General features: G+C 43.4%; 10 protein-coding genes across 10 annotated transcripts; 4 read left to right on the top strand and 6 right to left on the bottom strand.

The window, feature by feature from the left end:
- Positions 1-362: 362 nt before the first annotated feature.
- BYT42DRAFT_583017 (uncharacterized protein) lies at positions 363-700 on the bottom strand. The gene has a single exon (XM_051569741.1). It carries the CDS (start codon positions 631-633, stop codon positions 466-468), a length of 168 nt encoding a protein of 55 aa, XP_051420190.1. The 5' UTR covers positions 634-700; the 3' UTR covers positions 363-465.
- A 504-nt stretch (positions 701-1,204) lies between these two features.
- BYT42DRAFT_617146 (uncharacterized protein) lies at positions 1,205-1,825 on the bottom strand (the record flags this gene model as incomplete). The annotated part of the gene is made up of 2 exons (XM_051572150.1): positions 1,205-1,280; positions 1,353-1,825. 2 exons carry the CDS (start codon positions 1,823-1,825, stop codon positions 1,205-1,207), a joined length of 549 nt encoding a protein of 182 aa, XP_051420189.1.
- Positions 1,826-3,686: 1,861 nt separating this feature from the next.
- Positions 3,687-4,724, top strand: BYT42DRAFT_95603 (uncharacterized protein). The gene is made up of 2 exons (XM_051572908.1): positions 3,687-4,201; positions 4,274-4,724. The coding sequence occupies exons 1-2, from the start codon at positions 3,792-3,794 to the stop codon at positions 4,545-4,547; spliced, it is 684 nt and encodes a 227-aa protein (XP_051420188.1). The 5' UTR covers positions 3,687-3,791; the 3' UTR covers positions 4,548-4,724.
- On the top strand, positions 4,430-5,498 carry BYT42DRAFT_95618 (uncharacterized protein). The gene is made up of 3 exons (XM_051572909.1): positions 4,430-4,650; positions 4,732-4,791; positions 4,889-5,498. The coding sequence occupies exons 1-3, from the start codon at positions 4,581-4,583 to the stop codon at positions 5,296-5,298; spliced, it is 540 nt and encodes a 179-aa protein (XP_051420187.1). The 5' UTR covers positions 4,430-4,580; the 3' UTR covers positions 5,299-5,498.
- Positions 5,499-5,791: 293 nt separating this feature from the next.
- Positions 5,792-10,726, bottom strand: BYT42DRAFT_538182 (uncharacterized protein). The gene is made up of 15 exons (XM_051565509.1): positions 10,560-10,726; positions 9,974-10,498; positions 9,383-9,890; positions 9,229-9,315; positions 9,040-9,160; positions 8,898-8,968; positions 8,434-8,832; positions 8,208-8,365; positions 7,855-8,140; positions 6,997-7,785; positions 6,813-6,936; positions 6,577-6,752; positions 6,342-6,500; positions 6,110-6,276; positions 5,792-6,051 (listed from the first exon to the last, which is right to left on the bottom strand). The coding sequence occupies exons 1-15, from the start codon at positions 10,604-10,606 to the stop codon at positions 5,850-5,852; spliced, it is 3,819 nt and encodes a 1,272-aa protein (XP_051420186.1). The 5' UTR covers positions 10,607-10,726; the 3' UTR covers positions 5,792-5,849.
- An 829-nt stretch (positions 10,727-11,555) lies between these two features.
- BYT42DRAFT_595298 (L-Aspartase-like protein) lies at positions 11,556-13,172 on the top strand (the record flags this gene model as incomplete). The annotated part of the gene is made up of 5 exons (XM_051570837.1): positions 11,556-11,616; positions 11,673-12,056; positions 12,124-12,452; positions 12,513-12,714; positions 12,781-13,172. 5 exons carry the CDS (start codon positions 11,556-11,558, stop codon positions 13,170-13,172), a joined length of 1,368 nt encoding a protein of 455 aa, XP_051420185.1.
- Positions 13,173-13,870: 698 nt separating this feature from the next.
- Positions 13,871-16,087, top strand: BYT42DRAFT_582996 (uncharacterized protein). Its single transcript, XM_051569740.1, has 4 exons — positions 13,871-14,232; positions 14,382-14,765; positions 14,891-15,182; positions 15,322-16,087. The coding sequence occupies exons 1-4, from the start codon at positions 13,929-13,931 to the stop codon at positions 15,821-15,823; spliced, it is 1,482 nt and encodes a 493-aa protein (XP_051420184.1). The 5' UTR covers positions 13,871-13,928; the 3' UTR covers positions 15,824-16,087.
- Positions 16,088-16,671: 584 nt separating this feature from the next.
- Positions 16,672-19,161, bottom strand: BYT42DRAFT_582992 (uncharacterized protein). The gene is made up of 3 exons (XM_051569739.1): positions 18,560-19,161; positions 18,134-18,483; positions 16,672-18,019 (listed from the first exon to the last, which is right to left on the bottom strand). Exons 1-3 carry the CDS (start codon positions 18,937-18,939, stop codon positions 16,713-16,715), a joined length of 2,037 nt encoding a protein of 678 aa, XP_051420183.1. The 5' UTR covers positions 18,940-19,161; the 3' UTR covers positions 16,672-16,712.
- Positions 19,162-21,205: 2,044 nt separating this feature from the next.
- BYT42DRAFT_502498 (ESCRT-II complex subunit-domain-containing protein) lies at positions 21,206-22,121 on the bottom strand (the record flags this gene model as incomplete). The annotated part of the gene is made up of 6 exons (XM_051564833.1): positions 21,206-21,336; positions 21,427-21,502; positions 21,561-21,658; positions 21,723-21,776; positions 21,846-22,000; positions 22,066-22,121. 6 exons carry the CDS (start codon positions 22,119-22,121, stop codon positions 21,206-21,208), a joined length of 570 nt encoding a protein of 189 aa, XP_051420182.1.
- Positions 22,122-22,698: 577 nt separating this feature from the next.
- On the bottom strand, positions 22,699-24,038 carry BYT42DRAFT_548838 (uncharacterized protein; the record flags this gene model as incomplete). The annotated part of the gene is made up of 7 exons (XM_051566035.1): positions 22,699-22,834; positions 22,901-23,168; positions 23,245-23,344; positions 23,414-23,421; positions 23,588-23,618; positions 23,698-23,897; positions 23,981-24,038. 7 exons carry the CDS (start codon positions 24,036-24,038, stop codon positions 22,699-22,701), a joined length of 801 nt encoding a protein of 266 aa, XP_051420181.1.
- Between the last annotated feature and the right edge of the window lie 152 nt (positions 24,039-24,190).

The following is a 24,190-nucleotide window of genomic DNA, read 5'->3' as shown; positions in this document are numbered from 1 at the left end:
GTGTTGACCGCAGCCTACAACCCGCATTTATGAGTCTTATAAACTATTGTAAATTTATTCCATCGCCAAACTTACCGGCCCAGGTGTACTTCCCACAGTCAGAACAGGTCACTCGCTTGCACATGTTTAATAAGTATATTTTATAACGGAATATAAGAGAAAAAAACAGAGGCTGTCTTTTATATTGTATATCGGAGTTTTTTCTATGACGAATGCTGACGCGGCAGCTGATACAAGCTTCAATGGAAACTTTAATGATTGGATCTCCGCCTCCCTTACAAAGAAAAAAAGAAGTGTTCCCAGCAGATGTCGTTATGGAGTCTGAATATTGTCGTAAATGCCGTATGCAGAAACAGAAAGTCATATTTTGAGAAATTATGTCGGTTTAATTGGAAATGCAATCGTGTCATGTCGTTTCCTTGGCGTTCGAACTAACAATAGGAAAAAAGACTGTATACAGGTCCGTTAAGGAAGAATGATCGGTGTGCTGATGGAAGACAAGATAAAGAATATATATTCGCAACCAACCGAATAAAAAATACTTTCAAGGCTCGTTAATATATGGAGAAAACCAAGAAGGGTGAGGAAAGAGATGAAGATCATTAGCTTATAAGTGAACAGCATATCATCCATATGAGTAAGTACACAACGAAAATACTTCCAGAACAAGACAAAGATTGTGCTCAAGACTCTATTCCGGAAATCATCACATAGGAATATAAATTATGAATTTAATCGAAACAATAAATGTGGGTTTTATTTATACTGCGTCGTGAGGCCTTGAATTCCTTGATTGGTCCTTTCGGTCTTTACATTGTCCGGATCGACTGTTTCAAGCAATTGCATCTTGTATGTGAAATACTGAATATTTGTTTCTCCGGGCATCTGTTGTCGTCGATCGTATCGATCTTTGTATTCATCCCACCAACGTTCGGCTTTGAATTGTTTTCAAGACAACTTTTTTTTTTCAGCAACTTATCGAGAACCTTCATCGGCAATCAACAGTCTTTTCGTTTGCCCCATTTCGCTATAAAATAATATTTCCGGTCTGTTTTCGTACCGGCGCTACCGCATTTCGCTATTCCCATACACAGGGATCAACTTTTTTGCTACGTTGACACGGATTTTTTTGTTCGCAGTAAACAAAGATTGGTTAATCATGTCGGCCAACGGCTTAACATGTTTCTCCCGAAAGGCAACATATTTAATTGTTCGTTTGTTTCAATTTCCAACTCCAATGCTTGCACGAAATCGCACAACGTTCGCCATTGCTGAGTTTTCTAAGGTAATAAAACATTTTGTCAATTATCGCAAAAGAGTAGAGAGCATACTTCTGCTATATGTCCCCCTACCTTTGATCCCGTGGCATGGAAAAACGATAATGCATCTTGAAAACCTGATTTCGAAATCGCAAGTCGGTTGAGTAGGAATGACCCGGCCATTTGAGAAAGCGCGATCCAATTTTGGGCGCAGCGACATCGGATATTCCATAGTTGTCATTGCGCGGTAAATCACAAAGGGTGAAAATGGTTGCAGGCAATAATGTTTCGTGGGAAGCGACGGTTTCCATGAACGCACGGAACCCCTTGTATGTACTTGGGTCTCCGAATCCGGAAACCAACTGTCTCAAGCCATTTAGGTTTGGTGGGATATCGTATTCGAGAGGCCGCTTTAATCTCCACCACGTTTTCCTTCTGCATAAGCTATGCTCGATTGACCAAGGCACAAAGTTGGCTCCGAGCAAGTTTGGAGCCAATACGGGCGGACATCGTCGATGGGACGTGCAACGATCGATGAGACCGAAGTAAGCTTGATTGTCGTACATCCTTAAGCGCGCAAACGGATGCTTGATTCACGAGAATGTTTTGTGATCCCATGGCGATGATGGACTTTTCTTCAGTTCATAGTTGGACTACGACTTCTGCGGGCAGCGAGCATGTGTTATCGTGAAAAGGAAGCTCACTTGCCATCAGTTTCGCTGTTTTCGTCTCTAATAGTCCGGTGGCGCAAACATCCTCTTTGACGGCAGGACAACAGGCTCGCACTCAAATCGCGCGGTCAAAAAACGCGCACTCGCTGGTTTTGGGTCACCCAAAGCCCATTTGCTGCCTTGGCCGAAATCAAAAGTTCTCTGACTTCTCCAAAAGGGTTGCTTCCGGTTTCCCTTGTTTTCGTAGGCCAAGACCGGAATTGTCCCTTGATGCTGGTTTGCCATATGAGCCTTGAATGTGGCTCACTGTGCCTTGCATTCCACTAGAGGGCACGTGAAGGAGCCGGTAATACTAGGAACGGCAAAGTAATATAAGCACGTTACTGTCAGTATCATTTGTCATTCAACAAATAATAATCATAAAATAAAGATTGAAAGGGCCCACATACACATAGAGTGAGGTTCACTTCAAGAACGTGAATATGTTATATCAAATTTTTTAGGGCTTTCCGTCTTCTTGAATAGAAATATTTCGCGCGATTCCTTTCGTCATCGAGGCGGGTGCTTCTCCTCTTGCAAGGGCTCGTCCGTCTTTCTCTTGTTTCCTTACTAATGCTTTTCTTGCCTTCGTTAAGTTTCTGGCAGGCTGCCGACACCCCAATTAAAAAGACTGTATTGGTACGAATGGCATGTTAAGCCTGCCACTTACAGTCTCAAGCGAGGACTGTATTGGTTCAAACTGCAGGTCAAGTAAGAAACGGCAGGTCGATAAAGACCGGTTAGGGCAGTGACCCATACCTCCCATTGGCAGCTTCAATGGGGAATGCAGTTGCACTTCGTTGATCATTCTGAGAGCTCCGGTCGTCTCGATGTTATCGAATGCTTTTCAGTACGGACTGCGCATGGAAGGACGGCCTCTTTATGATCCATTGTATGTGTATGCGTTGCAATGAAGCCAGTGTGAAAAGACTGATTGGCAATGTTGTCAGCAAAAAGGTTTAAACATGTTGGAAAGGAAAGACGAAAAGACAAAAAATATCTCAAACTGCGGCTCTTTTGTCACAGTTATTGCAAGCGCGTGAAAGTTTAATCTCAGCCGTCCCGCGTCCTACAGAATTGTGCCAGTTGCCAACTCTCGCCTTTGCTCTTTCTTGAAACGCTTCGTCTTACTGTCAACCATATCACGCACTTTTATTCAACAGCTTGATTGAATGCTTATAATGCATTCCCATTTTTCAAATGCGGTAGTATATTTTGTCTACCATGAAACAACATCTGGTGTAAACATTTCAGAGTGATTATTTGGAACAGATCTTTATAAAGACATCTTTTCGTGCATACCTTTGCGTACCGGTGATTCAATAATTGACTCCGTAAGAAGCTTCTGTGCGAAAAAATTCACATACTTTCAGAGTTCAAAATCCATATAATCATACTTTATAAAACCGGGTTATTGCGGTTAACAACAATTAACAGTAGGTGATTTTAGGCATGGTCTCTTTTTCGCCAGTGGGAAAAAAAAAGGCTTCATTACATTAGATCACAATCCAACAATGGATGACTTGCTTATACACACTATATACAGTATGGTAGTTGCTGATCCATTATATTTAGAGTTGAATCCAAAAAAGTTTTCCCCCTTTTTGATCCTCTTGGAGCAAAGGATCGACGAAGGCCAATATGTTCTCGGATCAACACAGGTTTTCCGAAATGGGGTACAATTTCAAACGCCGCCGTCGAATGGTTGCTTGCGCCTCTTGAATTTCCCTTTTCTTCATTTCAGCCGCTTCCCTTATTGAATCTCGTTTTCCTGTTCCGTTCTCTCCCTTTTGCTCTGCTTTGTGAATGCCACCCGCTCGACATGGCCAAACCAAAAGGCACTGCAAACTCGACTTTGGTCATTCCCCGCGTATTGACCCGGAGAGCAAGTCGCTTCGCCGTCGCCAACTCGTCCCTTGCAACTGATAATCCGTCACAACAGGGGAAAACAGACAAACAAGCACTTGGTACCGCTACTATTGCTCCCACCTCGTCTACTCGCCAATCTAAAACAACCGCTGTATTATCCAATGGATCAGGCGACAACTTGACCAAATCAGCAAAGCGACGGCACTCACCCTCCAGTTCGATTGAATCCGTCAAAAAGCGATCAGGCACATCCAGGCCCGTCGGAACATCAACTACAGCAGAAGCTCAGAACCCAGCTGAAAGTCCAATCAAACATTCCAAAGACACAAAAGCGTCTCAACGGAGCGAAAAGAGAAAAGAAAGGTTAATTGGAAGCATGTTTTTCCTTAATGACAGAACCTTTCAGCAGTATTTAACAAGATTTTTTTTGATAAGATTAGCAGAACTGGAAAACATCGAAAGAGCGATCATGAACGGAACACAGGCAGATTATAATAATCTTTTGCAAGATATCCAATTGAAGAAAGACCGGTCTGTGGACGCTATTGGGCGAAAACGTGATCTGCAGCAGGTCAATATAAGAAATAACTTTGTCTCTCTGGAAAAAATGGCCCATGATGAGTATCAGGTAATAAGCATTGCGCGAGTGATTTTTTTTTGTTTTTGTCAAATGCATTCAATCAGCATTCGGTCTGATCGATATGGTTAAATTAAGTTGGATAAATTATCGCTTCGACGGTCAATGATGCACCTCGTACAGCAAAAGATCATTCGACTGCAGCAAGAATACTCTGCACGCTCGGCCTCTCAAGGTAAACACCAACACCAATCACGATCTCCTCGCGACATTCGACCCTTTTATTCAACTACTGTTCCCTATTTTCTCTCTACAGACTCTTCCGTATCCGACGATTCCTCCGATGGGATGTCCCCCACGCGACCTAGTGTGATTTATATCCTTTTTTTCCCCTATACCTTCTGTTGTTGTGTGGAATGTTATCATTCGATAACTGATAGTCCTTAACTATTTCACTTGTCATGGCTCAATACATTCTTTGCCATTAGGTCTTGGGAAAAAGGACATACAGAAGGATTTACACCTTGCCCGTCAAGTCGCTGGTGCCGTCACCTCTTATGCTTCGATAGACTCATTGACACCGCCCATTGACCAACCTAAGAGACGCTCATTTTACAGCAGCAGCTCCAAAAATTCATCACAGCCTCTCCATGGAGGAGAACATGACCATCATCCAAATCGACGAAACAATCCTGCTACGACAGTACGAAATCAAAATGCTGCTGACAGTGCAGCCATTGTTCACCATACTGGCGGTCAAGACGCTTTGACTCGCTTGAGCACCCCAGCGCTCAAGGAGCGTACATCGCAAGCTCCCTTTCGGGCCATCCCCATGGTCGCTCCAGTAAACATATCTGCATCCTATCCTTCTTTGTGCATTTAAACCATCGTATCTATTTTCGCGTTATACCAGATTGCTTCCTCTATCTCTCCCTCTCCCTACGTCGTTGTGACAAGTAAAAAAAACAAAAAACAAAAAACAAAAAACCAAAAAAAAAACTATCGCTAACTATTAGTCCATCAACTAGCTCTATCACCCATAATGAATCTGTGCGTAGGCTATGATGATGTCATGAAAGAAAGTTTGCTCAAATAGCCACTCCAGTTGGACTGAATGTTTAAAAAGTCGTTACTGGCAGCCGGTTTTCCTTCATGTGTAACAATGCGACAGAAGAATGCTTGTGGCTATTCCCCTGTCCCACGGCTCAAGTATACCATAACTGATTAGAGTTGGTCGCACAAACTAAATACCTATAACAAACTAAATCCGTATAACAAACAAATGCCGCCTCGCAAAAACAACAAAACAAAAATCCGCGAGGGAACCACAAAAAAAATATGCTTTTTGTCACAGCTTCAGAGCCAAAAAAAAAGGAATAGCGAATCTTTGGTTTATAGTCATTACATGTATGGATTGATTATTTTATATACAAATCAGGATAGAATTTTGATGTTTCTTTGATGGAACGGAAAGGTGACCGGCTTTCCTTCATTATCGGTCATATCGGTATCTCTTTTACGGAAAAGCATGTCCTCCGTGTGATTGACGTAGAATAAACGATAGGTACTTGGACATATATTATACTCCAACCGATCCATCCTTCTTGGTTCATCAATGGATCCTATAGTACGATTTCTTTATGCGATCTCTTGGTCAGCAGTCTGAATAATTCATGCCCCATTTCAAACGTTACCTTGCCAAAAACGGTCGCCGTAATTCATTCATCTGAATTCCAGGCGTCGCTTCGGCCCAGTTAAAGAACTCTGATACGTATGCATTGTAGTCCTCCATTTCCTTGGTCTTTTCTGCAGCCGTTCCTGAAGTTGCCATTTGTATAGACAATATTCGATCCTGATAATTCTGCTGACATTTGAGTATACTTGCTTTGCATCCATGTGAGTAATCAAAATAAAGAAAGGACTTACAAAGGTAAATTTGTATAATTTTTCGTCGTCGCCAATCATGCGTTTCACTGTTGATTGATATTGTTTTAGAATTTCCGAGGTCACACGCTCTGCTTCGTTTGTCTTTTTCATTAGATCCAAAATTTCCTGCGTGGATTTGTCCGCAATGATGAAATGCATCTGTAATAATAATTCGTACGATATCAATACAAAGGACATGTCTCGTTTTCTTTTTTCTGAGCTCGTTTTTCTGTACCTGACGCATGATGGCCACCATTAATTTACCAATAGGAAAAATGAAGTAACCTTGATTGCCGTAGAGGTAACGTATGCATTCTTCAAATATTTGATGATCCACTTCTCCTTCGAAAAAGCGATCAATGATGTTGTGCATGGTGCGATAATACCCTCGATCCCCATCAATTTCGATGCCTAAATCAATAGAGTAAATTGACTGCGCTAGACTGTCTGTTAAGATTTTGCTATTTTTACCATGGTATTGCTTGTTCATCACACCAATTTCCATCAAAGTTTTGTTGGCTTTCTTTTCTTTCTCAATGTCTGACTTGTACTCGGCATCAAGCGCCTTCATTTTTCCCAACCGATCATAGATAATCTAACCACCAGGTTAATAAACAAGCTGTACATTTTTAGTCGACTATAAAAAAACCCAAACCTGGTATAACCGTAGAAAACAGTAGAAATGATCGTTGCCGAAAAAATAGAATAGGCTATCCCTGACTAGCTCATCGTCTACGGAATTGACCGGCACGGCGGCAGGATAATCCGATATGGAAGGTGCAGTATCTGTGACAGTGTCGTTGTCGGCATCCTTGGATACTATTCCAGTCTCAGCATCATCTTCTTCCACAGATGGATCCGGTACATCGGCCGAATCATCTTGGACTTCCTCTTTGGGCGTGTAACCTCTTCTTCGACGGGATTTGCGATTATTCAAGGGCTTTTTACGTCGCGTTGTCGACCGTTTGGAGAAGCCGCGTCCACGCCCTGAACTTCGCTGAGCAGATGCAGACATGATTTCGGTTTCGGAATCATCACTTTGACGAAGTCGCGATTCTTCAGATTCTTGTTCAGATAGATCCATATCGGGTTGAATATCGGGAATATCAAATAAAGCAGGTATAAACACTTCGATAAACGATCGCATCAATTCACATTCGTCCACCGTGTACAGGGTTTGCCGTTCCAGAAATGAATAGAGAAGTCGCGTAACGTCCCTAAAGAGCGGCCGATCTTCAAACGAGTATAAAAGCTGTCTATCACGTCCATGTCGTGAGGCCGATATTGAAAGGTCTTGCATTTCGGATGATCCTTCAATCTCCTCAATCAGTTCCTTGGTGGAAATGATTTTTTTGTCCATCTTTTTGAACGACAGCCCCTGATAATCAAGAGACCGAAAGTAATTTCGGGTTTCAATCTCTCGCCATACTTTATTCCATTGGCGCTACCGTGCATGATAAGAACCAACATTCTCAAAAACTTCAACTTGTAGAAAAAATATGATTGCACTTACTTGGGCTTTCCTCCATTCATCGTCTTTTTGCCTTAATCGAGTCAAGATAATGGGAACCGCCACAGAAGGATTTTCATGCAGGGACCGAATCACATCGGCAGCGCGGGTTTTGCCGTAAATCTTCTTGATAACGCTCTGATAAATAGTTTTGGACGGACCCCCCAATCCTACGGGAAGTCGTAGTTCGGCTTTTTCTTCCTCCGTCATGGTTGATAGCCTTTTCGCAATCGGTTCCAGTAAAGCAATGGTACTCAAGTTTGACTCGATGTTTAAATCGTAATCATAACTGCGTCCAAGTATCGGTTATCATGAAATTTTTTCAAACTCATTTCTGCCTTTCAAGAATGACTTACCGCTCTTCCTCGGTTCGATTCATGGCATCTTCGTATGGATTTCGTTTTTTGGTCACATAGCGGGCATTTTCCCGTGACCATAATGGTCGCAAAACATACGCATCGTTCAACACCTCTTTACACAATGAATCACGCGCAGAACATACATCATTTCGCCACTACACAAGTCAACTGCCGTGATTAGAATACATCATTTACTGATACCAGCAGTGATAAGGCTTCTTACTTCTCGAGGAAGGCGTCGATAACTGACGCCGTTGATTTTGCATCGTGACAAGTCATATTTCACAGAGGTGGCGGGTATATTCTCGATAATGCAATCGGTGCCATCGTAGCCAACCAGCGTCTTGAGTTTGTCGTAAAGCTCCTTATTGTCTCCAATTAGGTTTCCCAAACGATCAATCAATTCGTTATGGTCGATTCTCTGTTCGCTAAAGAGATGGAGCATTTTCAAAAACAAGAGATAGTTGGATTTGTTGTTGATGTGTTTTTTCACGCGGTCAAAGAATTCGGTTTCGTCGGCGGCGAAATTCGGACCATCAAAGTCGAAATCAGGGTTGATATCTGAGCGCACATCAGACAATTGGATATCGGGTTTATGGAGAAGTTTCGACCGTTTCAAGTTCTGTCGATCCCCATGTTAGTCGATCCCGAAAGGGCGCTGACGCAGCAAGGCAATTCTCCACCTACCTTTGATACACTGCCTGCAGTAGCGGCCAAACCACCTCTTTTTCTTTTTCCAATGTTATCCTTTGACGATACTAGAAGGAACAATAATCATTAGGGACCAAAACCAGAAAAAGCTTGCCCTTATCTTTGCGTGCTCGCTTACCACCACCAAACAAAACCGATCCTGCCATTGGCTGACTTGCCGATGTATCAGGAAGGAACTGCTTGAACTCCGTCAACAAATCCGTTGCTCCATTGAACAATTCTTGCACTTGAGCATAGACCTAAAGAAACATGCAACAAGACGTGAGCATCATAGAAAATAGCAGAGATCTGTCAGTTTCAAACATACTTCCTGGATCGGTTTTTGCTCCTTTTGGTAAGTTTGCAAAATCTCCAAAAATTGCTTGTAAATTTCGGGATCCGCCGCAAATCGATTCTTGCAACCAGGGATACATGAGACACAGCTCGCGCAATAGCTTTTTTCGTTTCGATCTGCCACTTACTTTGATTTTATTCACATAATTAATGGCGTGATTGAATTCCACAGGTACACGACGATTGGAGGATGCATCTGTTTCCGACATTCCATTGATCTGCGAAGGTTGCGCTTGGGGTGAGGAAGTGTGATGATGGTAAATCGGTAGCAGAGGAGCAGGTATCGGTGGTGGATCAACGTTCCGAGAAGTGCCACGATTCGTTACATCATAAGACATTGAGGATGGATGATAGGGAATGGATGTCGATAGATGAGGATAGTAATGAGACGGCGGTGGTGGAGGTGGAGGCGCATCCGCCGTCATAGGAGTATCTGAAGGAAGATTGAGCGGTTCGCCGTGGGTCGTGCTTGTCACACCGGAAGGTGTAGTGACTTTGATGATATCTCTTTCGTAGGCATCGACGGAACATTCTATTCTATAACCAGGTGGTAAAAATGTATTAAATCCCGAAATCAGCGCAGGATATCCCTTGAACAGTGTTGAGACGCGTTCGATCACTCCAGGCGTATCAATACTATCACGAATGAAAAAAAAAAAAGAAAAGTTAGCCAATCGCGATGGAATAAATACAGCTATCGATCTGCTTCCAATGCTTACGCCTGACTTTTAAAATCCTTCATAATATCCAAGAATCGATTATATACATCCGGCTGGTCCGCGAATTTGACTTTAACTTGATCAAGATAGGTGAGTGCGTCTTTTACATTGAGGGGACGGTAGCCTCCGGCGGAGGGATTGCCTGAAGAGGAGGGTGTGACTGTTGACGCTTGCGGGGATTGGGTGGCCGCATCACGCTGTCTCTCATAAGGTGGAGAAACACGGACGGGAATAGAAGTCGTTACAGGGCTCCGATAAGGTAAAGTAGAACCAAGTAAACTATTGGACGGCATATCGGACATGGGGGGTCCATGAGTAGAAGATGGATGCAGTTCATGCATGGCCGGAGACGTTGAAAGGACTGGAGCAGGAGAAGATCGAAGTGGTGAAGAATGGCGAGAATTCGAGTGTTCTATAGGATGAAGCCGTCTTACAGTATCGGTAACTGGCGATCCGCCATTGGGATTCCTCGGCATGTCCAATGCAGGCATGGGGGAAGAATAGTCGCTGGCAGAAGCAGATACACTGCGATGAAAAAAAGAAAAGCAAGGTTAGTAGGCGTTCGTCCAAAAAGGGTTCGGTCTACCTTTGAGTCACGACGGGTGGTTGCTGTAACGGAGTTTCCGACACCATAGCAATACAAAATAAAGAAAAATAATGCAGTCGTCCAAAGGATTGGTTTCGTCTGCTTGGTCAAAAAGTTCTGCAAAGCCCAGAACAAGCTTGCTTTATGGGAACAGAAAAGTGAAATGGGATAAGGGTTGGAGAAAAGGGGAGCCTTTTTTCGTCGTCAAATTTCACAGTCACGTAACGCGAGTTGGAACTGGCCATTGGTCAACATGATCGGCATTTGAAAAATATCTCAACGTTGGAAAAACCGACCGTGGTTTCACCAACCGCGCGAACTTTGATGAACTAAACCCTATTCATGGGCGCTCAATTCCGAGGGACAAGTGGATAGCCTTGAGAATCGTTTTGAGATGGGAGATTATTATTGCGTTAGCCGCAGATCGGCTTCGACTACTTTAACAGTAGTCCTGTCTTGATAAAAACTTTACGTCCAGTCATTCAACAAGGTGTCTAATAACTCTGACAAGCATGAATGAACTGTCTTTTTCGGCTATGATCAGATGCACCATTTGCAGGCACTCTTTTCTCAAGTTCTTTCTGTTATTGATGTAGGAGTAAGCGTTTACTTTGGCTCAAGGGTGGCTTTGTATCCCACCATGTAAAGACTTGACGTTGCTGAGACGAAAAGACAAAGCTGGATATGCTACACTCAAGTCGGATACTGTTTTGACAAAGTAACGATATACCCATTTTCAACTGACTAGGCTGTTTTCTCTTCCATGGAAGACGTACATTCCTGGGGTTCTTCTTTCGACAGCAACCTTTCTTGGCTGCATCATGCGAGTTCCAAGAATTTTATAGGGATATCAATATAAACATAAACAATAAGTCAATAGAGACAATTTCTTGACGAATGGCTGCGGATTTTTCAAGATTCTATCATTTATAGCTGCTTGAACTGAAACCTCGCGGCTTCTTCTTTTTGTTCTTCGTTTGCCCTCGTTTTCATATCATGTCAAGCATAATTGATTCTTGTATTTTCAGAGATATCTTTGGGTCCGGCCCTATGCGAGGTTATAACACTGTAGCTGATCAGCCTTGGATAGAGATAGACTTACCACATCCTTAGACATTTGGTCCGACAAAAGACGGACCGAGTACTATTTAGAGTGGGAAGCTGCGCTTGCTATCGCCCAGGCAAGATTGGCCATCATACCGGAGGAAGCTCGTGATGTGATTGTCGAGAAATGCAAGATTGAGAACATGGATTTCGAAAAGTTGAAGCGAGATACCGAACTTATCGGTTATCCGGTTCTGGGAGTGGTGCAACAGATCGTTGCTCTATGTCCCCACGAACTTGGCGGATGGTGCCATTTTGGTGCAACCACTCAGGATGTGACGGACACCGCCACAGTCATGGCTATTCGGGCCTCCCTTGACTTAATCGAAAACCAGCTTGACGAACTCATGCACCATATTGCCAATTTGGCCGAAAAGTACAGAGAACAGCCAAGTACGTACAAGGTCGACATCAAGTTTGAAAGAAACGCTCATACAAGTCGTCTCGATTGACTATGTAGTGGTGGCAAGAAGTAATATGCAGCAAGCGGTACCGATCACTTTTGGATTCAAAATGGCGCGTCTTTTAGCTACGCTTCAGCGCCACAGGAAGCGAATGGCACAGATCCGTGAGCGAGTTCTCACATTGGAATTTTCGGGTGCTGCAGGTACTTTGGCCTCCATTACGGACTCACTGAAGGCCACTCAGTGTCAAGAGCAATTGGCACAGGAACTCGACCTCCGCGTACCGGAAATCGCGTGGCATACAGAGCGTGATGGGATTGTCGAGACTGGAACTTTTTTAGCCATGTTATGCGGGACCCTATCGAAGTGCGCCACGGATGTCAAGGTATTGTGAATATAAATATGGAGAACTCTTTCAACGTTTTTCTGACCAACAGTCGGCAAGCTTATGATGCAAACAGAAGTGGGGGAGGTTTCTGAACCGTTTGTACCTCATCGAGGCTCCAGTTCCGCCATGCCAAACAAGGTGAACCCTATAAGCTGTGTTTACATCCATGCTATAGCCGCTACCGTACGTCAACATGCAGCCGCGCTGATGGAGTCCATGGTGCAAGACCACGAAAGGTCCAGCGGACCTTGGGTCATTGGTAATTAATGTCGATGCTTCCCTTGGTCGCACAACAGAGAGCTGCTAAAATTGACACTTGTCACAGAATGGATCGTTTTGCCAGAGATATTCATTTTGACCGCCGGTGCACTGGATCAAGCTTGCCACTTGATGGGTGGTCTCGTAGTGCACCCTGAAGCCATGCTTCGAAATCTTTACTTGACCAATGGCCTGGTGGTCTCCGAGGCGGTGATGATAAGACTGGCTCCCCTATTAGATCGGAAGCGAGCGCATGATCTTGTGTATGATTGTTGCCGCCGAGCATCATCAGAACATAAAACCTTGGCTGAAATATTGAAATCCGACCCTCAAGTGACCGAGCTGATCTCGGATCAGCAAATAGATCAATTGTGTGATCCGCGACATTATCTAGGGCTATCTTGTGATATGGTTGACAATGTATTGAAGGAGTACAAGCGTAGTTCCCGCAAAGAATAAAAAAGCCAACGATCACTGCTCGGAACTCTTCTGTGCAGATTAGAGTCAGTTTGGACGAATGGATGCACTTGTATGTGATGGCAAATTCTGAGTGGACTGAATTATGCCCGAGTATGCAAGTGGGTGTGGATGTTTCACGAATGTATTATGACCGGACGTTCAATCAATGCTGCTTCGTGGCCATAAAATGAGTGTGCGGGTCTGGGGAGGGACGTGAAAATCAGCACTCACAAATTGATTAAAGTGGACAATGTGATTAATAACTTGAAGAGTACAAAAGAGGCAAGTAAGGCTATCGGCAATGCCGGAGTCCTGGCTTGTTGTGTTTGGGCCTATCACCATGAAGTTAAAAATAAATGTCGGGAACTCAAATGACCTAAATAATCTATGTGAAGCATTGATTTAAAAGCGTCATTGTGATCTGCATTGAGTTGCAATAGAAAAACCTGTCACATAGATGAAGCGCTGTGCATGATGCCATTCGCAAGGTCAAATTTACTAACGGCTAGGAACGTGATACATAAAGGGATTGAAAGCGGGCTATACAAGCTGAATACGCTGGTTACGGCGATTTCCAATTTCCGACAGGTTTATTTTTGTACTGTCCAGTCTTCATTTGCTGCGACTCTCAAAAAAACCGTGTAACTGGACCACAGCTGAGCTTTGTTTGGCACTTTTTTTTTTTTTTTTGTTACTGTCCTTGCCTCACATCGTGGCCCTTTCCGTTCCTTTTCTTTTCCGTTTGTCTACTTCATCATGACCTTTCGACACAAGGTCTTGTTGCTTTGTACACTATGTATTTTTTATCTCTTTTTTCTTACATTATCACAATTGCAAGCGAACAAGTCGGATTTGTTTAGCGAAGAGAACGATAATCTCGTCAACTTTGAACCGCCTCAGTCTTGGCAGCTCGATCCCGAATCAGAAATAACTCCAGACCCCTTGACGACCCCATCCACACTGTTGCCGTCAGCATCTCCAGCGTTACCAATTATCGATCCTGACGAGAAATACATCACCTTCTTCACTCACAGCGGTTTCCAAAACCAACTTATACAAGGTACCATATCAAGCAAAATGCGCCACCTTTTTATTTATTTATTTTTGTTTGGTGTGATCTTCGCGTTTTTTGCGGTTTGACTGCTTTATTCCTTATCAAACGATACGTTATTGATCTAACATATATACTTTGTTTTTCTGTGATTACAGTGGAAAATGGGATTTTGTTGGCATGGTATCTGAATCGAACTCTGATCTTACCCAAGGCTCTTTTGGGCGAACCTTTTGGATGGAGTCCATTTGATAAGCTGCATCTGGAACACATGATACGCGATCGAAGCACGTCCACCAACTGTGACGAATATACCATCGAGATACAGCAGTGGAACATTTCGTGTCCTAATCGCGAGCGATATGCACTTTTGCCGTTTGACGAAATTTTCGATCTTTCATGGGCGAAACAGAACGTTAAAATTATTCTACGCGACCAGTCTGATCTGAATTGGCTAGAAACTCAGTTCGGCATTCAGCGTGGGGGCGAAGAAAGCCGCCCCAGCGGATCCTACGTGGACGGTGATATTTTATTCTTCAAAGGTAAGATAGATCTCCATCCAATGTGTCGCATGGGATCGTCAACACACGAAAAAAAAGATAGTCAAATCCAAACAAAAAGACAATCAGGCATGTTAACAATGAAATTTTCTTTATTCGGGTTTCAGGTGAAACGCGGTACGATTGGCGAATTTTCGATACGCCTCGTAAAGCCCATCGATTGGGAAAATATGCAGCCAGTCTGGATATTTACCAGTTGCGAGAGCGATCCGAAAAGCTTATTCATTTCTCGAGTTTGTTCGGTACTGGCAAGCTTCCCATTCGACGACCTGAACATTACGAGTTCCTTCGTACGTTGCAGCGCAGTATTACGTATCGTCACCCTGCTGTGCTTCAACTCGCTGAAGAGCTTGTGCGCCGCTTGGGAGGCGCAGGCAACTTTATGGGGTTACACATAAGGTATGTCAGTATATTAATGTACAAATGCAGAAGTGGAGGTCTGAAAACCGTTCATCGATCCACATGGAGGAATGAACGTGGAAGGAATTTTTTCTTTTTTTAACCTTGTTGATTTTTTTTTTTGGTTCTTTTCTACCAGATCGGGGGATGGTTGGTTTGTCAAGGCACTTCCAGAAAATATCAACAGCACCGTATCGCAAATTAACCGTGTCGTTGCACCAACCGACCAATGGCCACTCACGTCCAAAGTCACGGCAGGATTCGCCCTTTCCTTGGAACAATGTCTGGAATTGGCCAAAACAAACAATATCACTTTAATATATATGGCAACGGACGCACGGGCTCCTCGATCGACGCCGGCATTTGATCCTTTATGGGCCAATAATCCTTGTACGTTCACAATCGATGATTTGATGGGTCCGGACGATGAAGCTTGGATGGCGCTCGACAAGGAGAAACATGAACTGTCTGGAAAAAGTATGCGCAAGTTCCTTGTGCCGTTAGTGGATGCCACCGTGGCCAGTCGAGGTTGGCTTTTCATCGGCAGCAAAGGATCTACGTTTTCCGGTTATATTCATCGACTTCATGACGTATTCTGGTCGAATCAAAAGATGCAAACCATCGAATCCAACGATGGCTGATCATGGAAATGTCTTCTCTTTTTTTTTCCCTCTTTATTCACCCTCTTATTTTCTGCTTTTTCCTTTCCGATATTCTATTAATCTTGTAATTCTATATACCACGACAGAGCGATCATTGTCATGGACTCCTGGAGAGCTCATGGGATGGTGATACTAGATTGTGTCCTGGCGACCCGCATCCATAGGCAGTATTTTCTTTTTTTTTTTCTTACTATATTCTCTTGTATATATTACGCCTCATTCTATTAAATATGAGATGCTAGCTTTTTTTTTTTGTTTTTTTTTTTTTTTGGCAGGAGCATTTGAATGGAGATTTTGTCAGATAAGAAATGTCACACAAGTTTTTTATTTGCGCACATTGCTGAACATAGAACAAAAAAGCAGGTCAAATTCACTGTAAACTTTTTCTCTTGGGTGAATTGTTTTTGGTTGAGCATTCACGAATACATAAGACCAAAAGGTATCCAAAATCTCTGTATTATAATCGATTGATACATTTATTTATCTTAAGCATTGTAACATTTGATGACCGTGAACTATAAACAGTGCAGTTCTTCTTCTCTTCCTCAAAATACCCTGCTTTGGTGTTTTATCAGATACATTTTTTTTTTCCTTTGGTCGCACAGAACCGTATTGTTCTCCGATAAAAGCGATTTGAAGCGGCATTGAAACATGTCGCCACATGGGACACACCATTGACTTGCCTTTTTAAGACCTTCTTGACGAGTTCATGAGTGTAGCGATTGATCAATGTTTTTGTCTTTTCTTCACATCGAAATAGTTCAACGAAATAATTATCATTAGTAAAACCAGATGATCGAACACGGAGAGTTGGGGCGGGTTTCTCTGTTTCTTTTTTGTCCTTTGTTTTGCGTTTATTTTTACTCTTTTAACACGTTTTTTCTTTTCTATACATAGCCAATGGCACATTATCTTCATCTTCTTTGGCCGATCGCTTTTTCAAAGACGGTCGAGGGAGTTTGGGGCGCGTGGTGACTTTCTTTTTTGTGATGTAGTTATCGTCTTCATCCGAAGAGCTTTCTTCATCCAAGTCATCGTCCTCCTCCATATCGTCTTCATCCGACTCATCGTCGGAACTGTTGTTTTTCCGAGCGTGGGCCATCTTGTGGTTTTCCGGACCAGTACGAAGATAGTTGTCCGGTATCACAAACCCTGTCGACTGTTTTGTGCTACTCATGTATTGTTGCAGTGGCACTTCCTTCTTTTTCATTTGCTGATTCGGTCGCGAGTTATGCCTCGATCGAGATTTTCTCTGCTTTTTGGTGGCAGCCACCATCTTGGCTTTGGAAGGTTGCTCACCACCATGATTTTGGGAGCTAATGATGGACAGGTACCAGAACATCATATTGGAAATAATAACTTGCTCATGCAGCGGTCGTCGAGGGTTGGCTAGTTTGATATGTGATAAGCGATAAATAGCACGCTCCATGTGAATGGGGAGTCGATTTTGCATTCGATTGAGTTGAAAGTCGGCAGGAGCGGTGACGTTGGGAGTTTGGGTGGTGTCAGAGGGATTCGATTTAGTGGAAGTGTGGCTGATGCTGCTGGAGGAGGATTTGCGGAAAAACGATGAGAGACCAAATTTTTTACTGCTGGGAGTGGGAGAAGGGGAGGGGATGGCTGCGGCCACCTCGGGAGGTGAGTCTCGCTTCTTTGACCTGTCTTCCGCTGACTTGGTAGGCTGGTCTGTTTTGGGTTTCTTTGTCTTTTCATCCGACCAAAAAGCCCATGTCCAGGTCGATTTGCGTTCTGGCCGTTTTTCATTCGGTATCCGATTTTCTTCTTCTCGGACCGCCAGAATTTGAACTTCGTCTGGGACTTCTTCCGTTGAGCACATTGGCGAGGAAGATGGAGAGGATAATGGTGCGGGAGCTTCTGGGAGTGTCTCTTTGAATGGTATGGTTGGATCTGTCGTAGGTACATTGACATCACAGACGTGGTTTCTGGCATGCAGATCTTCGCGCTCTGGTTGCACATCCAAATTTCGCTCAGATGGTCTCTTTGGACTGACACTACCGTGATCCACCGCTACTGAGGAGTTTCTCTGGAACTTGGTTCTTGCTCCTCGTCGCAGTAATGAAGTACGATCAGCTCGCGGTACAATGACCGAAGATCGATCTAAAGGCGACGAGTGACGATCAAAAACGAGAAAATCGGGTATTCGGTTTTCGTCTCCTAATCCATGGCAGCAAAATAGCCCAGAAACAGGCGAGTTTCATTTTTTTTTGGTTACTAGGTGTTGCCAAATGCAGGTGGGTAGTTGTCATTGTTTTTTTTTTGGTTTATTACCTGGTGCGGGTAACTGTAGACTCATACTTCGTCGAAGTTTCTCCTTTCGGCGAGTTTCGTCATGATCGTCTTCGGTTCTTGACTTATCATCACTCGGGTCCGATGTACGATCTTTATTTGGTATACGGACTGAACTGGAACGTGTTCGAGGTGTGGCTTCCAGCGATGCCAGGGCCGCTTCTCGATCGGCGCCTTTATCCACCATAGGTTCCTCATCCGGTGTGAATGAGACTGATAAAACGGATTTACGTCGTCGCATACTCGTTTTGGCTCGATCCACCAGTCCATGGTTCCTCACATATTTCTCGAATTCGGCAGGTGCCAATTCCGGATGTTGCGATGCAGGTACCCTAACAACATGATGAGTTGAGGCACTAAAAAAATAGAAAAGAAAAAAGAATGCAAATCATGAATTAATCACTGTACCAGAACAAGTGGGATCCATTATTTGTTGAAATGTTAATGATTTCTGTCAACAGTTCGTCGTCTGTTTCGAGCGCGCGTGTGAGACCGGCTGTCGACGAGGGCGATTCGATGTCTGGCGTTGTCAGATGTTTGTCGGTATGGGCAGATACCGGAGAATGAAGTGTATCTGGGGTATAGCGATTAGTTGAGATGACGTCTCTAACGTGTGATGAGTGATTATTTTCTATTGAATGATCCAGGGATGGAGAATGTAAAAGATCCTGGCCATTTTCAGACAGGGTAGGATTTTTAGATGCCATAATTAGAGATTGACGCAGCGCCGGTGTAGTGGGTATGGCGGTAGAAACAGGATTAGGTTGGGTAGTGGTGACGGTCGGCATGGGTAACTTAGGGATAGTCCAGTGCAAAAGCAAAGGAAACAGAGAAAAAGAAAGAAAAAGGTAAAAAAAGGGCCAGGTGAGTGGTAGCAAGATTAGAGAGGCATATGCTTATGGTGCAAGAATATCCGTAATAACCAGCTGGGTGTATCTGGGGTCAAGGGGAGGACGGGGTTTGTATGCCGTGTCACCTTACTCTTCCTGTGTGCCCAATCCGAATCGCAACGCTGGCTAACGAACGTCTGCCCTCTTTTTTTTCCTTCTTAATTTTTCTAGTCCATTCTTCATTCCTTTGAGGCCTAATTTGGGCTTCTTTATTTTCATTGTGCATCAATGATTATTTTGATTGTTTGAGCCCAATAGATACACATCCATAGCTTTCTTCCTAATCCTTCCGTTGTCATGCCATCTTTTTGAAATAAAAATTCTTTTTGTAATCCTCCCAATGGCGTGCAGTCATTCCACCGCCAGTTGGATTTTTTATTATTAGTTACTTTTTTCTCAGAGCCGTCTCGTCCAAAAATAGAAATCCCATTGTAACTGTCTTATAGAATGCGTGTCTTTTTTTCTTCACTGTATCTTTTTCGGAAACATTTGTTTCTCGAAGTACGCAGTTCCCAGCTAGCAACAGAGGAAAGAGGAGGCGACAACTGTTATTCAGCAAAACTTGTGACAGATTTGAATGACGTATTGAAATTGCTTTGAAAACAAAAAAGAAATTCGCTTTGCGTCATTTATGTCTCCTTACTCTTGATATTGAGGATCCAGATAGCCGGATTGAAACTCCATGTGAATATGCCATGTCGTTTTGATATTTATAAAACTACACCGAACCAATATTTCGGGCGAAAAGTAATAGGTGTCGCACTACCAACATCCATATATCTATGGGAACACAGTAGCCCTTCCTCTAAACAGAGAAACAGGGCCTATAGTCAACCTACCGTCCTAAATAAATAGCCATGTGTAATGTTATGTTTACATAGGCAATTCGGAACATCGGCTATTTCCACCCGAATCAATGGGATTGTTTAGCAGCCTCGTCGCCTGCGTTCGACCAAACGTACCAAACTGAAGTTGGAAAAATTCATGTACAATTGACATCGTGTATGGATTTCAGAACATTCCATGCATCGAGTTTTAACAACAAGAATGAGAAAATTTAGGAGGCGGAATCGCCTTTTTTTTTTAAAAAAAAAATAATCAAACGCAAGGAAATAGTTACCTTCTTTGATCGAGCAATGCAATATTGGCGGATTGTTCGAAAGGCCGTTTATGAAACGGATGTTATATTTCGTAGAGACACTATATCTACACCACAAGCCAAATAAAGCCGCCATCAGCACAGCATCATCGGCATAAGAAATATAAATATACAAAAACACATAACTTAAGGAGAATTTGGGAACATGGAATAATGATAGGAGATAGTAGGAAAAACAGTTAAAACAACACTTCGGGGTACAGGCAATAGCAACATCCTCAAACAGAACAAAGCATGCATGTATTCCTTGGGACCAGTCGACGGCGCACGGCCAAAAAAGGTGCGATGTCAAGAAACTTGCAGCACTGGCAGTTTTGAGCGAACAAGTGTCCATTCGCAATCAGCAGCAGAAATAAAACAATACATATATTGACGAAAGCAAGCAGTTTGATATTGCCTTCATATGTACGAATAAATAAATTTCGAGTTTCGTTGAAATGCTGGCATGCCTCACGATCAACCGATCGGCTCGGGCTGTTGTCACCCACATGGCGATGCGCAACAAAGGTTACCGCAAATTGCCAGTGTAAACTGTATTAAAGCACCACGCTGCTATGATATCGTGCCCTGTTCGCCCAGCAGTTGCAGTGGATGGTCGCCATACTGAATGGGCCAAAATCGTTGCAAGATGCCTACCGAGTCATAGGTCATGATTAAATTTTGGAAGCACCCCCGCAACTCTGGACTGAACGAATCGGACCGATCTTCAGCAATTACATTCGTTCAGAATCCCATGCTCCGCCTGGAGCCCACACGACATCCTTGATGGATATACTATCTCTTCAAGTTGGACTCGATCTTTCCAGAGCGGCTGGGCAAACCTTCACGACAGACACCAACCGTAACTCTTTTCTTTGAAATTTTGTTTAATAATGAAGAAAACTGCCAAGATATTCATCTCGGTTGACTGGGCAATGAAGCTGTTGCGGAAATAAGAACATGGAATTTGGTGGATAATTTAAGAAAAATGACGTTTACAGTGGTATTCTGTTATCATTATTGATATCACTGCGAACCAAAGAATTTGACGCCCATACTGTCTTCATCTTCAGAGCTTGAAAAGATTTGAGCATGACCTCGCTTTACTAATACATTGAGCGCTTTGAGAAGGACTGTTTTATCCATTTCGTAGAATTCTAAGCAAAAAAAAAAAAAAAAAAAAAAAAAAAAAAACCACAGATTAGAATGACAGATCAGTGCGTTCTGAGGGCCGTCCCCGTTTGTACCTTGACCTTCCGCTAGTTCCCCGTGAAGAATTTCGTAGACGGTGACAATGCTGTTATTGACACCCACTTGATTCACCTAGTAACCAAGGTTGGTATGGTATCCGAACTTGCATTTGCATGAAATGTAATCTTACCCAGGTCCAAATAAGGTTGGCCCAATCTTCCGGTTTCCGCCAATAGATGAGCGCTTGACTTTTATCACCTTTACTACCGCCTTCCCAGTCGGCCGTGCCTGTGTGTGAACTTGTAAGAACCCAACCCTTCCAAGTAGAAACGTTCATAGATAGAGCGCCTACCTTGGTCTACCATTCTATCAATAATATCTTGCAAGGTTTCGAAAGATAACCGTCCTAAGAATTCCCAAGAAGACGTTAGTTGACTCTTAGTATGCCAAAGCAATTGCGACCTTCCCGCCTTACGTTTGATGCGGGTATTTTCAAACAGAGTCGAGGCACTGGGCATGGTGACTTGGTGCAGATCGATTCGGTAAATGCGATGATATCGGCAGTAGCTGAGAATTAAGTCGGCCCACTGACTTGCTTGGCTGTGCCATGTTGCTTCGGTGGGTTGGCGTCTGAACAAGCAAAAAGTTCACTGTGAGCATACAAAGTCAATAGACAGTACATCATTTTACTGTACGTGAAAAAGGGAGGAAATTCGTGAATGGAAGGAAACTGAAATGCTTCTTGACTCATTGAAGATAATGGTTTAGAAAGGGTAGTTTTTGGACTCTGCTGGAACAATGCGAGCACGTCTCTAAACAGCAGCCAGTCACAGCCCGTCCCCGATGGCATTGTTCACCACTGACACGTAGTATCTCTTTTGCCTACAGCCACGACAGACGGTTACCAGGGCCGATAAACGGCAAGAACATCAGCCGAAGCGGATCCTCGTCGTTTGCCAGCTTATGCTTTTACGACCACAGTATGATATGTAGTGCAACTGCGAGCTTCCACGTCTCTCTTTTTTCCAGCATATCATACATGCGACGAGAACCTCTGTGAAGTGAAGCTCTTATGTTTGAATCAGGGCCTGATGGCAGTAGTATCAAGTGTCTATTTAATCTGCTCATCGATCAGCTGCGCTCAGTGAATGGTGTTTCCAAAACACAGCAAATTAAGGCATTCTCGGAAGACCTATTCGGGATTCCACGGATATTGGCCGAGAATGAACTTCTCACTGGAAATATATCAACCGAGAGATGTGTGTGGCAGTAAATCATTGTAAGAAACATCAATTCCCATACCCCCTTTTTTATTTTTATTTTTCCCATCATTGAGCTGCTCCATCTGTAACAGGTGCGCCTTCGGTTCTCTTGACATCCAGATCCTTCTTGATCTGTTCTTCTAATTCACGGATATCTTGAATGGACATGCCATACCACTTATCAGTCCAGCAGAAGAGTTGTCTAAAGTAGTAGCATGGTGAGTTTTTGGATGTCGATGGATGAACAGTCGAATCAAAAATCTCTTACCTATGGAATTTGATGAAGAGATTGTGGATGGTTTTGGCAATGAAGGATTCGACCTTGCCTTGGATACCGAACCATTTGAACTCGATGTATACGAGCTTGTAACAAGTCATGACAGGTTCGCACTTCTTTTGCCACTCAGGATCCGTAAGGGGACCACGGCCCGTCTTTTCAGAGTGGAAGAGTTTAGGATCTTCATCAGCTTTGTATTCCTTGGGATCAATCTTATCATTAGCGACATCAATGATCACCACTTCACGCTTCTTAAGATCTATCACATGCCATAGGATCAGTATCATTACATGGCTTTCACAGTCAGGTTGCGCAGGTTGGGAATGATGATCTACCTGCATCGGAAATGTTCAGCGCATTGTCCCGTTCACCGCGAGAACCATCGACATGCAGAGTTTCGTAAACAATGGAAAAGTTGTCTTTCATCCAACCATTCTACAGTGAATTGGTGAGTTCCGTAGTTCTTCACGCGAGAAATACAGACTGGTTTGCAGTAGGCTTTACCTTTAAGACTACGGAAATAGATTGATAAGAAACGAAGACGTCAGATGATCTTTTCCTTTATACACGTATAGCGCACGTTGGGTATCATTGACTGATATTCCCAGTTTGGAAAACCCGCACTCCATTACAACATCAACATTCACCCCTAAAGTTCCATCACCCCTTAGTACTTACCAGTTTTGCAATACGGGTAAGCGTTCCATGCCTAAAGTGAAAGGAAGAATCCAGCAATGTAAGCGTTGTTTCGATGGCAAAGAGACGTAAATCTGGCAGATTGTTTTTACCTCCTCATAAAGATCGAGCGATCCCGCAGGGGCAATGGCGCGAACAAAAGATGGCACACGAGATGCTAAACGGAAGATCTTGTATGTGTATTGACCTTTTTCTCCGTTTTCTTTCTCGTAAGGTTCGTTTTTCAAAACTTCAACACCTTCTCCTCCTCCGGTTTGTTCCTTGGAAGCCATAGCCGTCGCGTATAATTGAGCTAGATTGAAGGAGGAGGAGGGGTCGTCGTCATCAGTTTGACATGGTCAAGATCGACTATAAACGAAAAACAAAAACACTCACCGACTTGATATTCTGACTCTGTGCAGTTATTGATCACACGATATTCTTTCACAAGCATGCTGAATGGTGATGTCGAACGATGACGATGATGATGATGATGAGAGGGGAAGGGAAAAAAAAAAGATTGGAAAAAAACGGGAGCCGAATTTGAGACGATAGATTGTATGGATGGCGGAGGTTCAATCCGACACCCCTTCCCTGCCTTCCTTC

This window comes from Radiomyces spectabilis (genome assembly GCF_025331425.1).
Source record: "Radiomyces spectabilis strain NRRL 2753 chromosome Unknown BYT42scaffold_12, whole genome shotgun sequence".
In the NCBI taxonomy this organism is placed as follows: Eukaryota; Fungi; Mucoromycota; class Mucoromycetes; order Mucorales; family Radiomycetaceae; genus Radiomyces; species Radiomyces spectabilis.
Note: the sequence above shows the minus strand (reverse complement) of the source record. Positions and strands in the feature narration are given on the sequence as shown.

Excerpts from the sequence above, each read along its gene's own strand:
- BYT42DRAFT_582992 (XM_051569739.1), bottom strand. The coding sequence starts at position 18,939 with ATGCCGACCGTCACCACTACCCAACCTAATCCTGTTTCTACCGCCATA. Across the intron at positions 18,484-18,559 it reads AATGGATCCCACTTGTTCTG|GGTACCTGCATCGCAACATC; the intron begins GTACAGTGATTA and ends TCATGTTGTTAG. Across the intron at positions 18,020-18,133 it reads TCTACAGTTACCCGCACCAG|GAGACGAAAACCGAATACCC; the intron begins GTAATAAACCAA and ends GCCATGGATTAG.
- BYT42DRAFT_95603 (XM_051572908.1), top strand. The coding sequence starts at position 3,792 with ATGGCCAAACCAAAAGGCACTGCAAACTCGACTTTGGTCATTCCCCGC. Across the intron at positions 4,202-4,273 it reads AGCGAAAAGAGAAAAGAAAG|ATTAGCAGAACTGGAAAACA; the intron begins GTTAATTGGAAG and ends TTTTTTGATAAG.
- BYT42DRAFT_582996 (XM_051569740.1), top strand. The coding sequence starts at position 13,929 with ATGACCTTTCGACACAAGGTCTTGTTGCTTTGTACACTATGTATTTTT. Across the intron at positions 14,233-14,381 it reads CCAAAACCAACTTATACAAG|TGGAAAATGGGATTTTGTTG; the intron begins GTACCATATCAA and ends CTGTGATTACAG. Across the intron at positions 14,766-14,890 it reads TGATATTTTATTCTTCAAAG|GTGAAACGCGGTACGATTGG; the intron begins GTAAGATAGATC and ends TTCGGGTTTCAG.
- BYT42DRAFT_538182 (XM_051565509.1), bottom strand. The coding sequence starts at position 10,606 with ATGGTGTCGGAAACTCCGTTACAGCAACCACCCGTCGTGACTCAAAG. Across the intron at positions 8,141-8,207 it reads AATCGAACCGAGGAAGAGCG|TTATGATTACGATTTAAACA; the intron begins GTAAGTCATTCT and ends ACTTGGACGCAG. Across the intron at positions 6,277-6,341 it reads AATTATACAAATTTACCTTT|AATTATCAGGATCGAATATT; the intron begins GTAAGTCCTTTC and ends AAATGTCAGCAG.
- BYT42DRAFT_95618 (XM_051572909.1), top strand. The coding sequence starts at position 4,581 with ATGATGCACCTCGTACAGCAAAAGATCATTCGACTGCAGCAAGAATAC. Across the intron at positions 4,651-4,731 it reads TGCACGCTCGGCCTCTCAAG|ACTCTTCCGTATCCGACGAT; the intron begins GTAAACACCAAC and ends TTCTCTCTACAG. Across the intron at positions 4,792-4,888 it reads CACGCGACCTAGTGTGATTT|ATTCTTTGCCATTAGGTCTT; the intron begins ATATCCTTTTTT and ends ATGGCTCAATAC.
- BYT42DRAFT_583017 (XM_051569741.1), bottom strand. The coding sequence starts at position 633 with ATGGATGATATGCTGTTCACTTATAAGCTAATGATCTTCATCTCTTTC.